This window comes from Mus musculus, chromosome X, assembly GCF_000001635.26.
Source record: "Mus musculus strain C57BL/6J chromosome X, GRCm38.p6 C57BL/6J".
In the NCBI taxonomy this organism is placed as follows: Eukaryota; Metazoa; Chordata; class Mammalia; order Rodentia; family Muridae; genus Mus; species Mus musculus.
In genome coordinates, this window is record NC_000086.7 from 161,924,121 (window position 1) to 161,939,048 (window position 14,928).

At 41.7% G+C, this 14,928-nt stretch overlaps 1 protein-coding gene across 4 annotated transcripts in view; it reads right to left on the reverse strand.

The window, feature by feature from the left end:
• Nhs (NHS actin remodeling regulator) overlaps window positions 1–14,928 on the reverse strand; it is a 326,152-nt gene that overhangs the window by 90,831 nt on the left and 220,393 nt on the right. The window contains exon 1 of one of the 4 annotated variants that reach the window (XM_006528766.3): window positions 2,150–8,256. The exons of the other annotated variants lie outside the window; for them this stretch is intronic. Within the exon in view, the coding sequence (XP_006528829.1) occupies window positions 2,150–2,183 (34 nt within the window). The 5' untranslated portion in view covers window positions 2,184–8,256. Of the gene's footprint in view, window positions 1–2,149; window positions 8,257–14,928 lie in introns of those variants that run through there. 4 annotated transcript variants of the gene reach the window in all.

Here is a 14,928-nt window from a genome sequence, read left to right on the forward strand (position 1 = left end):
CTTTGAGACTCCAGTTTGAAAGATGTTGAAGATCACTATAACTACATTGTTTCTGTAATAAACACACTCCCCAAACCTCTAACATTTTTATAATGAAATCTGGTATAATAAAATTTGGGTTGATACAAAAAGCAGTCATTTTCCCTTCAGCTGTTTACTGTGCTGAGTACAGTATCTGCCAAAGGTTGGAGTCACCTTTGAGTTAAGGGTCTGGTCTTCCTCCATATGAGCCATCCAGTGTCAGCTGAGGTGCCCTGTTTTTGCTGAGACTAATGCTCAAAGACAATCAAAATAATAGCATGCTAAAAGCCACAAGGTATTGAACCCTCTGCCCAGTAGTCCTATAGTGGGTCTCCTTTCCACCCTAGCTTGTCAGCCACTTTCACATGTGCACCACCATGCCCAATTTCTTAACCTCTTGCCAGTATGCTGGGTCAAGTCGCTCAGATGGACCTTCTCCTCATCTTTCTACTTGGTCTTAAGCCAGTACCATCTAGCCGGGACCTTGAAGAACATTCTTGCTTTTGTACTCTCTTCTGTCTCTTAGCCCTTCTAGCTCAATGAATAAAGGCTGCCTGGCTATTGAGCACTCCTCCTGGATCTGCTGATCTGTATGAAAATGTATGAACTTAGGTTTTTAATGGTCTTACTTGGTTTTGGGAGGGAAACTGAAGATTGTGGTGATAGCGGGGTCGATCTTTCTTTTTCTGATCAGTGATTCTTTAACCCAGCTACATACTGATAACACCTGCAGAGAGTTTCAACAAGAAAACATACTGATACCTGGACCCATTCCTGGAAACTTCTGATTTAATTGGTCTGGAGCGGGCCCATGAAATTACGATTGGTTACTATACATGTGTATGACATCAGAGATTTGAAAATCCACTACAAAGTCTGCAATATCTTGGCACATTGCCCCAACCTCAGTGGCACCCATCAGACTCTGTCTTCCTTTCTCCTCTTTAGTAATAAAGATGCACAAACCAGTGCTTTCCCATCCCCATCCCTGCAAATGCAAGTCAGAGGGAATCTTCTTGGGTGGCAGGGTGGTACACACACTGAGGAGAGCACACTCAGCACCACTGGTTAGACTAATGGGAGACTCATCAGGGAGTGGGCCTGCATCAGTCTCCATAGAGGCAGTCAATGGTGGCAAACATTCAATACAGTGCTTTCATCCAGGCAGAGAGAATAGGCAGCTTCGACTCTCAAGCTGCCTAGCTCCAGTGGACAACCTAAGCAAGTATCTGGGGTTATAAGGATGAACACTGTTCAATACTTCCCAAAAAGGGTTCTGTGTGTGGCCAATCCTATGAAATCAAGAAAGAAAGTAAAGAACAATACAAAAGTAAAACTATGAATTAAGATAAAATAGATGAAAGAAAAAGAAAAAATGAAGAAGAAGTAATTCCAAGTATCTGAAGAACAACTGGTTAAGTGAATGGATTGCTTTCTTTTCAAAGTGGTCGAAAACACTTAGCAGGAGGCCATTGAAGATGGGGGAAAAAAGAATAGAGGAGTGAACTTGAACTCAGTTCAAGGTTGCTTAAGGAGCCACACACAGGGCCATACATCTCTACGTTCAATCTTAGAGTGGGAGAGTGATCCCGGAATTCCTAGAAGATGGGGGTTTGAAGTGGGGTGTGGGGTGTGGAGTGGAAATGATGAAGGAGAAGGGGTGAGGAGGCCTAGGATGATCCCATGCAAGGTGAAGTCACTTTCCCCAAAACCCTGAGCCAGAGCCCTAGGACCCTACCCAGGAAGAATCTTCCTTAGACCATCCCTGCTCCCTCCTTCAAACAGGGAAAAGACTGAACTCCCTCTCGGGCTGTGGAAGTCCCACCGTCTCAGAAAGAGCACAAAATGTAGGGCATGCAGCATGAACAGCACAAGGAACCAACCGGAAGCTTAGGAGGCAGACTGTAAATGTCAAAGTCAGTTCTGAATGAGGGCCAGGCGCGCTTTCCTTCCTCACATCTGTCCCTGTGAAAGGGCTCACTTTTTTTTCCCTCAGGAAACACAGTGCTGTTTCACCCAAGAATAGGAAGCAGTTACAGACAGAAGGGCAAGTTCCTCTCCAGGGGCCCGGCCTCCCCAGCACCCCTCCCTCTTTGTCTTGCCAGGAAATGCTGCAAACCCCAAATACCTTCATTCTTGGGCATGCAGCAGGCAAGAGCCATGCTTGGATTCCAGCTCTGCTTCTTAAGGAAGGGCCTTTTCTTTTCTGCAAAGCTTCTCGGAATGCCAGAGAACTGAAAGCTGATCTGCTTAAGTCAGCACACAGGGTAGGGGGGTGGGGAGGGTGAGAAGGGGCAACCTTCAGCAAGGAGGATTGCAGATTTTCACACAACCTCTGCATTGCCTCTGGGACACCCCCCTGGAGGGGTAGATGGTCTCACCCAATTGCTGGGCCAGCTGCTAATCCCTTTGGGGTTCACTTGAATGGCAAATCAGGACTGGGACAGCCTCAGACACACCCTGTCTCCAAAGGAGGGGCTTAGCACTATTCCATTCCCAGTTCTGCACAGCTCGGAACACAGTGGTACTTCTTTACAGCCTTGGAATTCCAAGTGCAGTTGGCTAAGGTATCCTTAGCATCAGCATCACCTGGGAGCCTGTTAGAACTGCAGAACCTCAGGCCTGACCCATTTAAGAACCTCTGCCAGGTGCCCTGTGGCTATGGAAACCATTAGCACACTGAGAGAGACAGGAAGCTGAACAAATACTAAAAGCCAGAGAGCCACAGGAGCTGGGCCCCTATGTCTGCTGCCCAATCACAAGAAGGGATTCTTTCCATCCCATCACTCCACAACTGCCCCAGCATACTCCCATTTTTCTCATCAGGATGGCAATGGTATGCTTGGCTGTGAAATTTGTGCTTGCTGTGAGGGCTGAGCAGCAGGTCTGCAAATATTTGCAAACCTATCCAAGTGACAAAGAGAGTGACAGGGGCAGATATGATTAGAATTTGCTCTTTGCAGGTTGCAAATGATTTTCTGATCCCCTCCCACTCTTCACACACACACACGACCACCACCACCACCACCACCACCACCACCACACCACCATCACCATCACCACCTCCACCTGTATCAACATGCTCAACAACTGAATACAGATTAACAGTAATAGGACAAGACAAAGCTCATGAAGTCACTTCACAAACATGGACTCTAGTCAAGCTTTCTCCATTTTTAGTCATAAAGGGAATCCTTTCTCTAGTAGCTATATATTGTCATGGCATCTGCTTCACCTCCCATTTTAGCCCAGCAAGTAAAACTATGAATTAAGATAAAATAGATGAAAGAAAAAGAAAAAAATGAAGAAGTAATTCCAAGTATCTGAAGAACAACTGGTTAAGTGAATGGATTGCTTTCTTCTCAGAGAGTCATCAGAGCTTTGCACGGTCATAACTCCCCGCCCCCCCAAGGTACCTTACTGCCATGCAGGAAGAAACTGAATGGTGATGATGTCCTGGGATGTCCCAAAACAGCCCAAATCAGATCTGAGATGGTGCATACCTGCAATCTGTGTACCATGAAGGCTGAGGCAGGGATTTCTGGGAGTTTGAGGACAACTTGGTCTACACATTAAATTTCTGACCAGTCAGCCCTCCATGGTAAGACTCTGTCTCAGAGCAACAAACCTTCCTCGAGGAAAAGCACACCAATAAGTTATTTAACACTAGTCAGCCCTGAAAACATGTGTACAAAGTAATATTATACATACTGAGCAGGTTCTAGTTAGGCATACATGTGTACATATACATGGGCATGTGATAACAATTGATTTCAAAAAAGAAGCTATAAATTTGAAAGAGAGCAATGAGGAGTATATGGGAGGGTTTGGAGGGAGAAAGGAAGAGGAAAATGATAGACGCATTATAATCCTTAAAAAATATTTAAAACAACAACAACAAGCTTAAGTCAAAAGCAAGTTTGGCCTAAACCTTGTATAAGTGACCCAGACTAAATCTTCAGCCTTCTCAGTGACACCAGTGGATAGAAGAGCTGTTGCCAAAAATTCTGCTAATTGCACTGTGCCCCACCCATTAGTAAAGTGTCTGGGTATTACAGAAAGGAAGAAAGGCAAAGGCAGGAGTAAATCGAGAGGAAAAGTCAGTGAGAGGCGAAACAGAGAGGATAACCTTTTGGGTTCTTGAAAGCCATTGTGTGCCACGGACCGGGCCTAGTCGCCCCCCCCCCCCCAATCCATGGGAATCAGTGGTTCTGGCAGATGGGCATAGAGTTGGCAGGAATTGACAGACAGACACAGTCATGTGGGGTGGGTTTTTGCAAGGAAAGGTGAATGAAAGTGGTATTTCAAACTCTTCTGCAGAGCCACAGTCTTGCCTTGAACAACACTCATTCAGAAATGGGCCCTCACAAATGAAAGAACATGCTGCCATCGTTTTATTTTCTCTGGGTTAATCTCTCTCAGCTCCGTTTTTTCCCCCTTCCAGTGACCCCAAGCTGAAAAGGGAAAATATTTGCAGTTGGTGTTTTAAAAACCACAGTGAATTAGCTTTTGTTATTCATTGCAAAGACATTATTTAGCTGCCCAGAATCAAACCAGATGTCAAGGGGAAAAGAGTGCCCTGTATCCTGTGAACTTGCCTTTCACCTTAACAGAAGGACCAAGAGGAAAGCTCTGATGAGATGACAGAATGTGTGTGTGTGTGTGTGGGTGGGTGGTCATCTAAAGGCATGCAAGTCTGATGCAAAGTTCTGATATAAGTACTGCTTACTTCTGGGTAGGCTATTATCTGTGATACCAGAATGGACCACTTATTGAACCCAAGTTGCATAATGTCCATGAATTCCCAGGCTTCTTTCTGTGTACTCTAGGCCAGAAGCACTATTCCCAAGGGTGATAAAGACCGAGGACAATGCTACAGAAAGATGGAGAAGAGAATTAATAGACAGAAGGAAAGTCAAAAAGAGTTCAGCTGGACTTGGTAGAACACTCTGCTTATCAAAATAGGGAGCTCTGCTGCTCCCCTGGATTCAAGAGTGTTGGTGGTACAATTCTCTAGAGAAGGAGGAGCTCTAGACTTTAGCAGCTCACACTTGCAGCAGCTAAGAGAGAAGTACACCTGAAGAAAACATAGTTGGAACATCAATGATTTGGGCTACCAATGATCATTTAGTTTATGATGGAACCAGCCTTAGTATTTTGTGGCTTTGGGATCTTAGTGTCTCTGTATTATTTGGTTCAAACTTCCCTCTTACAGAATGAATGTAGAAGAGTTTAAATGTGGTTTCAGGTATATATCTGAATCTGATATAGCCATTTAAGTGATCAGGACCACAAGTTAGCATCTGCTGGGGTTATCATTTGCATGATAAGTTGTGCCAGCAGTTGGCTCAAAATCAATTTCCCAGAGTTCTTCTCGTGAGTTCCAGCCATATCCACTCATATGATCTACAACCTGTGACTTGGGGATTACAGCTGTCCAACTGACTGCTCTCTCTCATCCCCCTTGAGAAATCTAGATGTAGGCCACTGAACTTCCTTTGCCTTATTCTGGATGACTCCAAAACAAGTCAAATTCTTTTGGGGCTGTAGCCATAAGGGTATTTTGTATTCACCACTGACCCATTTTTAAGTTTTCTGGCATTTCAGGAAAAAGCTAGGTAAATACCTTTTCTGCCTGTACACCTAAGTCCCTGATCCCTGAAGGCAAACTTGCTATCCAGATCAATGTGATTTATTCAGAGTTCCTGCTCCTTGTCAGTAGATTGCTGCCTACCTTCTTGCAGCCCATCTGCTGGATTCCCATGCATACATAAACATGCACACAAAATTAAAGAGCCAGCTAGCCACAGCCTTGAGTTATGTTGCCCTGCAACTGCCCCAATCTCCACCAGGCCCGAGGCCAGGATCCATTAAAGCAGATATATCACATGGTAAAGGGATAGGAAGTGGGCTGCGCATGTGGTTCAGTGGTAGAGTATCTAGCATATGCAAGGCCCTGGGTTCAGTCTCCACGAATATTAAAATATGAGATGTGATAATGCGTGTCACAGCCCCCAAGTCTGCCAGTTGGTTGCCATCAGATTCGCCAAATAGAGTTTAGGCAACACTCTATGTCCCTATAAAGAACCCACACCAGGATACTCTGTTTCTGCTCTCACCAAGGAAGTGCTGCCATTTTGGTTTCTTATGTCAGAGCAGAGGTCCAGACAGAAAACTAAGAAGGGAGCAAAGACTGTGAAGTGCTGGAAAAAAGTCAACCAGCTTCACTTTTATGCTTCATTCAAACCTAGAAGGGAGCTCCATACTTCTAACCAAAGCCTAGAGCTAGAAATACACACACACACACACACACACACACACACACACACACACACACACACACACATCAAGATGTAAGTTGACTATCTCTCCAAGAGAAGTTCTGTAGCAAGGCCTGTATTTCATCACAAGAAATCTATCCTCTCTGCTTCGCATCCCAGATTTCATCATTTGTTTGGTTTTGAGGCATTCAGCTGTTGGGTTCTTTTTCCTCCTTCTTCATACATGAAAAGAGAGATGTAGATGAGCCTGCAAAGCTTATTATAAGAACAGAAGTCAAAATTCTCACTTTCCTCACTAAATCTAAAGCCACCATGCAACCAGTTTCCTTGCCGTAATAATATAATAATGACAGTATTTAGGAAATACCTATTGCATATGAGACAATGATTTAAGAATTTGTATGTGCTATATCAATCAATTCTCACAGAAAATTATGCATTAAATACAAGTATTATCTCCATTTTGCAAGTTTTTTAAACAGATGTGGAGTGACTAAATAATTTGCTAAAGACATTGAAAGTATTGCTGGCAGAACTTGCTGCACTGCTGGCCGCTATGCTGGGTTATCCCAGTGACAGATATTAGGGAACAAATTTTCCTATTTGAAAAAGTGCAGATTTATTATCACTCATCACTCATATCTCAACCTAAGGCCAACAGACAACAAGCAATACCAAACCTGAACTCCTGTTACTTGCTTTGCTGAGTAGTATTTCAGGAAGAACATTTATATGCACTGTGTGTGTGTGTGTGTGTGCGCGCGAGCGCGCGCGCGTGTGTGCGCATGTGTGCTCACGTGTATGCTCATGCATACTCACATGTGTACCTACACATGTGCACCATTGTTTGGGGGAGGTTATGATGTGGAAAATATCTATAAAAGTAGGTAGGCTGTTGGTGGACTTCAAGCATTATCCTCTTTGGTTCTTGCCTGAGGTCTCACTTTTTCCTGGTTGGCACCATGTAACAAGTCACACTGACAGCTCTAGCTGTGATACCATTCCCATCCAATGGATGGAAAAGCCGTGAGCCAAAATAAATTCCTCCCTTAAGTTGCTTCTATCTTAAGTTGTATTCTGTCATAATAACAAGAAAAGTAACAAATCGACATACCCTTTATACAATACATTCTCATGACCCTGAGTATGAAGTTCCTATTATACGTGAAGTTGAAAATACAACCTTTGTCACCACTACCTTACCTTGATCTCCACTGATGTTCATATAAACTCTTTAAAAAAGACTGGGAACTCTTTTTGGCTCTTAGCTGCCCCTCAGTATTGGAGTTATTTACATGCCGAGGCTTTAGTTTGTTAGGAACAATTATAGAGTAGCTACATCACGCAGGAGGACAAAGATAAACACATCCAAATTAAGACATTTAGAGAGGAGTGGGTGTCTTTTGAGGGACCAAATGAGCTTTTTACCTTCTTCTTTTAGAGCTTTCTGTTCTTCAGGCTGTAACTCCTCCTTCCTCTCTCTCTGGCCTCTGGTCTGACCAATACAGAAATTGCATTCTACCACACATTAACCTTTCCATTCAAGGATATTCACAGTTTAGTGTAACTGTCCTAATGCTAGAAGAATAAACCAGGAATGGTAGAAATAGAGGCATCAATTCACCAATGGAAAAGGGTTTCAGCATAAAGAGAACTATAGGCTTTTCTATGGTTCTAGAGCCAGTAAATACTTGGATTTCATGAGGATCTTAGGAAAAGAAAAACACTGTTTTACACAGAAAGAGAAAGAACAATTTACTCATCTTCAGAGCAAGCCCATTTGTGGACAGAGATATAACATTAGGTATTATCCAAGATACTCCATCATTCTACTGCACTGTCTAACTTTGGTTCATTTTTGGATGGCATTGATACTATGAGCATGAGTATGAGTACTAAAGAGAAAGCTCCACTTGCTCATACCCGATGGTTTTATTGTGTACCACTGCTGTAAGTCTTAGATGTAATTCCTGACTCTAAGAGGTGAATGTACTATATATAAAATAATAAATAACAATTTATTATTTTATATATAATAAAATAATAAATAACAATTTATTATTTTATATATAATAAAATAATATTATATTATTTTATATACCAGGGAAGGGTATGTGAGATAGTTTCAAAGGAGGGAAGGAATAGAGAAATGTAATTATATTATAATGTCAAAGGTAAAAGAAAAAAACCTTACAGCTTAAAAAATAGAGTTGAATACATTAATAGAAAGACATTTGGGGTTGTCTTAGGTTTTTCATTGCTGTGAAGAGACATCATGACCAAGGCAACTTTTATAAAGTAATGTGGTGGCTTGAATATGCCTGGCCCATAGGGAGTGGTACTGTTAGGAGGTGTAGCCTTGTTGGAGGAAGTGTGTCACTGTAGGGGTTGGCTTTGAAGCTCCACCCAGGGTGTAAAAGTGAGTCTGCTCTTGGCTTCCTTTGGATGAAGACATAGAGCTCTCAGCAACAAAGACTTACATATCTCTACTAAGATTGCCCATTAAGCCCAACGTAAAGCATTCTACTGCTTTCCAAATCCAAAGTCCCCAAATCCATATTTTTCCAAACAAAAGCATGGTCAGGCCTGTCACAACAATACCCCAGGCCCTATTACCAGCTTCTGTTTTAGGGTTTCCATTGCTGTAAAGACCAAGGCAACCATGAAAAAGGATAGCATTTAACTGGGGCTGGATTATAGGTTCTGAGGTTCAGTCCAGTATCATAATGGTGGGAAGCATGGTAGTGTTCAGGCAGGCATGGCGCTAGAGGAGCTGAAAGTTCTATGTCTTCATCTAAAGGAAGCCAGGAGCAGATTTACTCTTCTGCACTGGGCAGAACTTCAAAGCACACCCCCACAGTGACACACTTCCTCCAACAAGGCCACACCTCCTAACAGTACCACTCTCTGTGGGCCAAGCATGTTCAAAACACCACTGGGGCCTAGTCATCATATCGTCATGGGTCCTCTGACATGTTGTACCACAGGGTAGACACAGAAAAGTTAAAATATCTGCTTTAACAAAACCCCCAAGAAAACTTCAGTCTTGGCATGTCATTTAGCAAGAAATTATTTCAGCTATAATAGCACTAGCATTCACAGAGCTCCTGGTGGATACAAATTAAGTTTACTTACTTTGGCTTCTTCAAATAAAGAAATTCCAGAAACTTCCCAGTTTCTTTTAGATTCATTTGAAATGACATCATACATTCATGTGCAGTATCCTGACAGAAGTCCAACACTAAGAGAATGGATGGAAGCAAGTGATAAGATCATATGAAAACGTAAGCAGTCAATTTGGAGAAAGCAGAATATTGGAAGGAGATAAAACATTTTTCCCCACTTGTCCACCCAATGACAAATGATTGGTCAGCTACAAAAACTAGCATCAAGGGGATCAAATAGAGGAATGCAGAATTTCAGTCTGTTTATGCAGAATATAAGAAAGAGATTCCCCCGAAGTATAAAACAGGGAAGCCTTTTTATTTGGCTCTATTTGAAATGATTGATTGGGAGATGATGCGATTCACAAAGAAAATGGAATCTTTAATGCTGTACAGGCTTTCTCTGGCTTTCTCTTTTAAAACTTGTTAAATTACTTTTGCTGCCTGTGAGTTACAAGATGCTAAACTCAGTACTGTGTTTTTGCCCTGAGTATTTTTAGCCTGGAATTTCATTCCCCTGTTTGCCTTTTCCTTTGGGGGAACACACCATTAAATGGAAGCAGGGCAACAAAAAGCAAGAAAAACTGTCTCATCTTTCTGTCAGTGGTGTGGATGAAGTTCATTTATAAGAGTTTAGCAAACTACCCACAGTCATAGCAGCCTACTCAGTGTCACCCCACTGAAGTTCTTACCATTTCTATCCAGTCAGGGGCACCCATCCTAGGGTTAACTGGGGACAGCAGTACATTTTACAGATATATATATATAAATAAAACAGGCAAAATTATGGTAGGTATGTGAAAATATCAATTGAGAAAGTCTAAGCTGAAAGTCAATCTGCTAATATTAAGTGTGACTTCAGAGTGATCCTACCTTCCCACAAATTAGTTTTTTTTTTTAACATCCTAACTTGCCTGGGAAGCTATGAAGAAATTGACCATGGGGTACTGGTGTCTTATGAAAATAAGGAAAAATAACAAGTCTTCCTAACCAGGCTTCTAAGCACTAAAGGTCCTGGTCTGGAAGTGAGAGGATTTCTGTTCTACAGAGATTTGGTAGCAGCTGCTCTTGATACCTACCTCTTCCCAAAGCTCCTCACTCTACCTGTGTATCTAAACATTACTGGAGGGGCAGTTGTATATGCACTGACTACGTCCCATGTCAGACACCAAGTCTTTCTCTTCTGCCAAAAGACAATTCATTGCAATCTAAAATTAGAAACCCCTAAATGTTAATTAACAGTAGAACAGATACATAAATCCTGGCATTTTCACACCATGCCAGAATCCACTGCTGCACCCAACAACATCTGGGATGAATCTCCCAGATACAACATTGAGTAAAAGAAGCCAGACACAGAACGAGTGCATGTTTTATGATTCTATTTTCTTATAAATCTAACATGTGGTGTTAAAAATAAAAATAGTAGCTTCCTCTGGTGAGGAAGAAGAGCCTTTGAAGGTCTCCGAGGTGGCAGTAATATTTTAGGTCTTGACTTGGCAGGTCAGTGCTAGGGTGTATTCTTCTGTTTATCCACTGAGCTGTATGATTTGGACTGTTTTCTGTATGTATGTTAAGAAATCACTCAGCATAAAAAACATCCTAATTATTGTTTTTGTTAATCAGGCTGTGTAGGAACAGAAGAGGCTAGAAAAGAATTTTCAGACATGGCTTGTGGTTTTTGCCCTTTCCTGCATCCCTGTGAGAAATGAATAATAGCAAAAGGCTTTATTTGGGGGTGGCACTTTGGTGTGGGTTGTCTTTGCTTAAATGGCACAATGACTTTTTCAGTGCTGGAGACGGAACCCAGGGTCTCGTGCATGCTACATGCTAGCCAAGTGCTCTTCAGCTGAGCTCTCTAAGTGGCTCTTCAAGCCAACCCCACAATGACTTATTTTTAAATGGACCTTCAATGCTTTCATTTTCTTAGACTGCACAGTTTCCAGGTCCCCACCATTTCTTCTTATGCTATGCCAGCGCTGAACCACATTTAATCTACCTGCCTGGCTTTGAAGGCACTTGTGTGTTAAGACCAGCAACTCAAGTATCCTTTCAGAGGTGACATGAAGAGCTATTGTGCCAGGATACCAGCACACAACAGTGTCAGTGATGGCCAAGCATGCAGCTGGAGAGGAGCAAAAAATAGCATGGAGAGCCAGGATAAGCTAGGTTGTGTTTTGTGTTCCTATGCTGCCCTCTGAGAGACTGCCTTAGCTCAGCCTGTATTTCTATTCTAGAATGCTTGAGACTGTATAATTTATAAGAAAAAAATGGCTCAAGGGTCTGGGTGAGAGGAAATATAAATGAGTGGTATTGCATCTGTTTGGTTTCTGGTGAGGAGCTTGCACTACTTCAGTTCATGACAGGCAGACAAGCCAATATATTTGAAAGAGAAGAGATGGGCCAAACTCTTGCAATAATTAACTCATTCCTATTAGAAAAGCATTCATTTGTCCATGAGGGATCTTGCTCCTGGGTTAAACACTTTTCTCCCAGTCTTACCTTTTCAATGCTGTATATTGGGAAATTAAATTAATACAACATATGCTTTCTGGAGAAATCCTCAAAGCATACCAAGAATACAGGAGACAGATGGAGAGGCAAGCATTTGAGATGAGCATATCCATGTCTAGGAAACATGAATATGATAGTGGAACAGTTTTGCAGTCAGGAAGTCACAATTTGCCTTCCCTACCAGTTCTAATACTCTACTCTTCTATTAATCGGGACTCATATCTGAATGCAGACGTTTACAGCCATCTCTGGGGAGATTGTGAATACCAGTCAGAAGATTCAGTATCCTAGCCCTGACCTTAATCAAAACTATGCTTCAACTTCTAGCTTAGCCACAGCTCTCCCTCCTCCACAGATGAACAAAAACCTGTGCACATGAAAGAAGAAAAGCAAAAACAAAACAAAACAAAGAAAGCCCAGGCTTCATATTCCAGCAAGACTCCACCACAGGGAAGGTTTTGAAATGTAAGCAGGCCATGTAATAAGGTGAAGAGGATAGCATGATATTGGTGATGGAGTGGCTGTTTCTTCTCCATTTTAATGGTCTCTTCCTTGCCTGGAGGGCCAACAGCAATGCTTGTCAGGAAGCATAAAAGAAGCCACTGAGAAACTCCCACTTTGCTCTAGCAATACACATTGCCTCTCATGGTACTACTTGACCTCTCAAAGCACCCATGGGTGCAGAATTGAAAATGCTTGGCCATCTGGTTTTCAGCATCGCCTTCCTCTGGGCCCTGTTCACTATGTAGTGCAATCGCAGTCCAGCTCCGGTTATGATTGCCTAGATATTATAATTTCATTTCTTCCCTGGGAAGTGATTGATGGAGGCTGTCTTGGAACAATGACTTGTGTACATACCCAGCCTTGAGTGAAAGAGCATCTTTTTCAAAGTTGCAGAACGTAAATTTGTTCAGAGGTCTAGAACCTGCCTCTTCTGGAGGAAGGGACACTGCTTCAGGGTCACTGTGTCTCCATAACTGACAGACCCATTTCTTCTCTTAAGGCACTCAGCAATTCCTCCCCAAGCAGGCCTTCCCAGCACATGTTAGGATTTAGATAACTGATGAAGGAATGTTTAGTAGAACATTGGGACCTGCCTGTCAATGCTTTGATAGCCACTGTTCTCTAGTTTTATGTCCCAGGTATAGGTCTCTCTAATCTTCAAGAAATAAAATTTGGGAAGCAAGAAGCTTCTAGAGCAGTACATCGGCAGACCTCCACTATGAATTCAGATATGTTCTTTCACATGGTCAAGGTTGGTAACCAAGGTAAAGCAAGAGATTTAAGTGTGTTTCTTTCTTTGAAGGTGAACAGCTGCAGCCCACCCACCATACATAGAGCTTTATAGAAAAAAATCATTAAATTAAAAGGGAGATATAGATATAGATATAGATATAGATATAGATATAGATATAGATATAGATATAGATATAGATATAGATAGATATAGATATAGATATAATCTTTATAGGTCCAACTAACAATTCAACAAAAGGCCACTCATTTTACCCTGAAAGCTGAAAAAACTCAGGATCAAAAAACACCAAAACCCAAAGAACTCTTCAGGTCAAGCCTCTAGTTTTATGGATGAACCCTCTTCTACTCAGGGATCCATATGGGGCTTAAGTTAAGCCAATTGCTCAAAAGAGCAAAACAAACATTAGGTCATCTCTTTACTCTTCTTAAACTCTTCCTCATGGCTCTCCACTGCTCTCAGACAGTTTCATACCACCATCCTTCTGTTTCATACCACCATCCTTCCCAGAGTCCTCCCTACTACTACCCTCAATACTCTCTGCTCCTACCATGTAAGGCACCTTCTCATTCTTTGGTACACCACCTTCTCTCATCTCTACACTAGATAAATCCTTAGCTGCTGTTTTGACCAGGATCCAGGATCCTTCCAATTTTCATATGATTGATGACTTCCTGTCCTTCAAGCTTCAGTTTACATGTTATAGAAATACCCTTCTCTAGAGACTATTTTAACAATGGAATTTTCCTGGACCAGACAATTTCCATCACATTACTTCTCTTAAAAAATTTTCCTGGAGCTTCATTCTCACTAGCTATCTCTTGGCTTATGTTTTATCATCATTTGTTGTAATATCCTCAAAAGCAGGAACATTTTATGTCTTATGCTCCACCGTGTCCCAGGATGGTGGAACAAGATTCTACCATAGAGGAGGCTTGATAAACATTGAACAAGTGAATATGCAATTCAAAATAAAGCATCAATAACTATACTGGGCCATCATAAAGGCAATTGGCTTTAACTTCTCATATTGTTGCAATCAAATGTCTTCATGAAATGACTGGAATCACTAATTAGTTGAGCTCTAACTCTTAAAGACTCACAGCAGCTAGTAAATCAGAGCCTGAAAATGGATCCTGCCTTTGTTTTAAATTCTGGTTTGTGATTTATCTGTTGAGAAAGCCAAAGGCAAGGAACTGCCTTGGGTTTCTTACTTTTAGCAGGAAATTAAAATCCAGCCTGCTTCATTTAAGTGCTCTAAAGATTTGTTTCATTATTTAAAAAAATATTTACTCTATTTTATGTGTCTGAGTATTTTGTTCATGTATGTATGTATGTTTGTGTGTATATTATGTGCATGTCTAGTGCCCAAGGAGGTCAGAAGAAAGTATCAGATCTTCTGTAATTGGAATTGCAGATGCTTGCAGGCTACCACGTGGGTGCTAGAAACTGAATTCAGATTCTCTGCAAAAGCAGGAAGTGCTCTTACCTGCTGAGCCTTCTTTATGTACCCTATTGTTCATTCATGATTATCAAAATACAATTATCATTCCTGTCATTCATATTCACTCAACAACATGTCCATGTGTATATGTGCATATGTCTGACACATCAGACACTGAATGGGATGCTGGGGATAAAATGAGTCAAATCAAAATAATTCTTGTTATCTAAAATATATAGTCTATAAGAG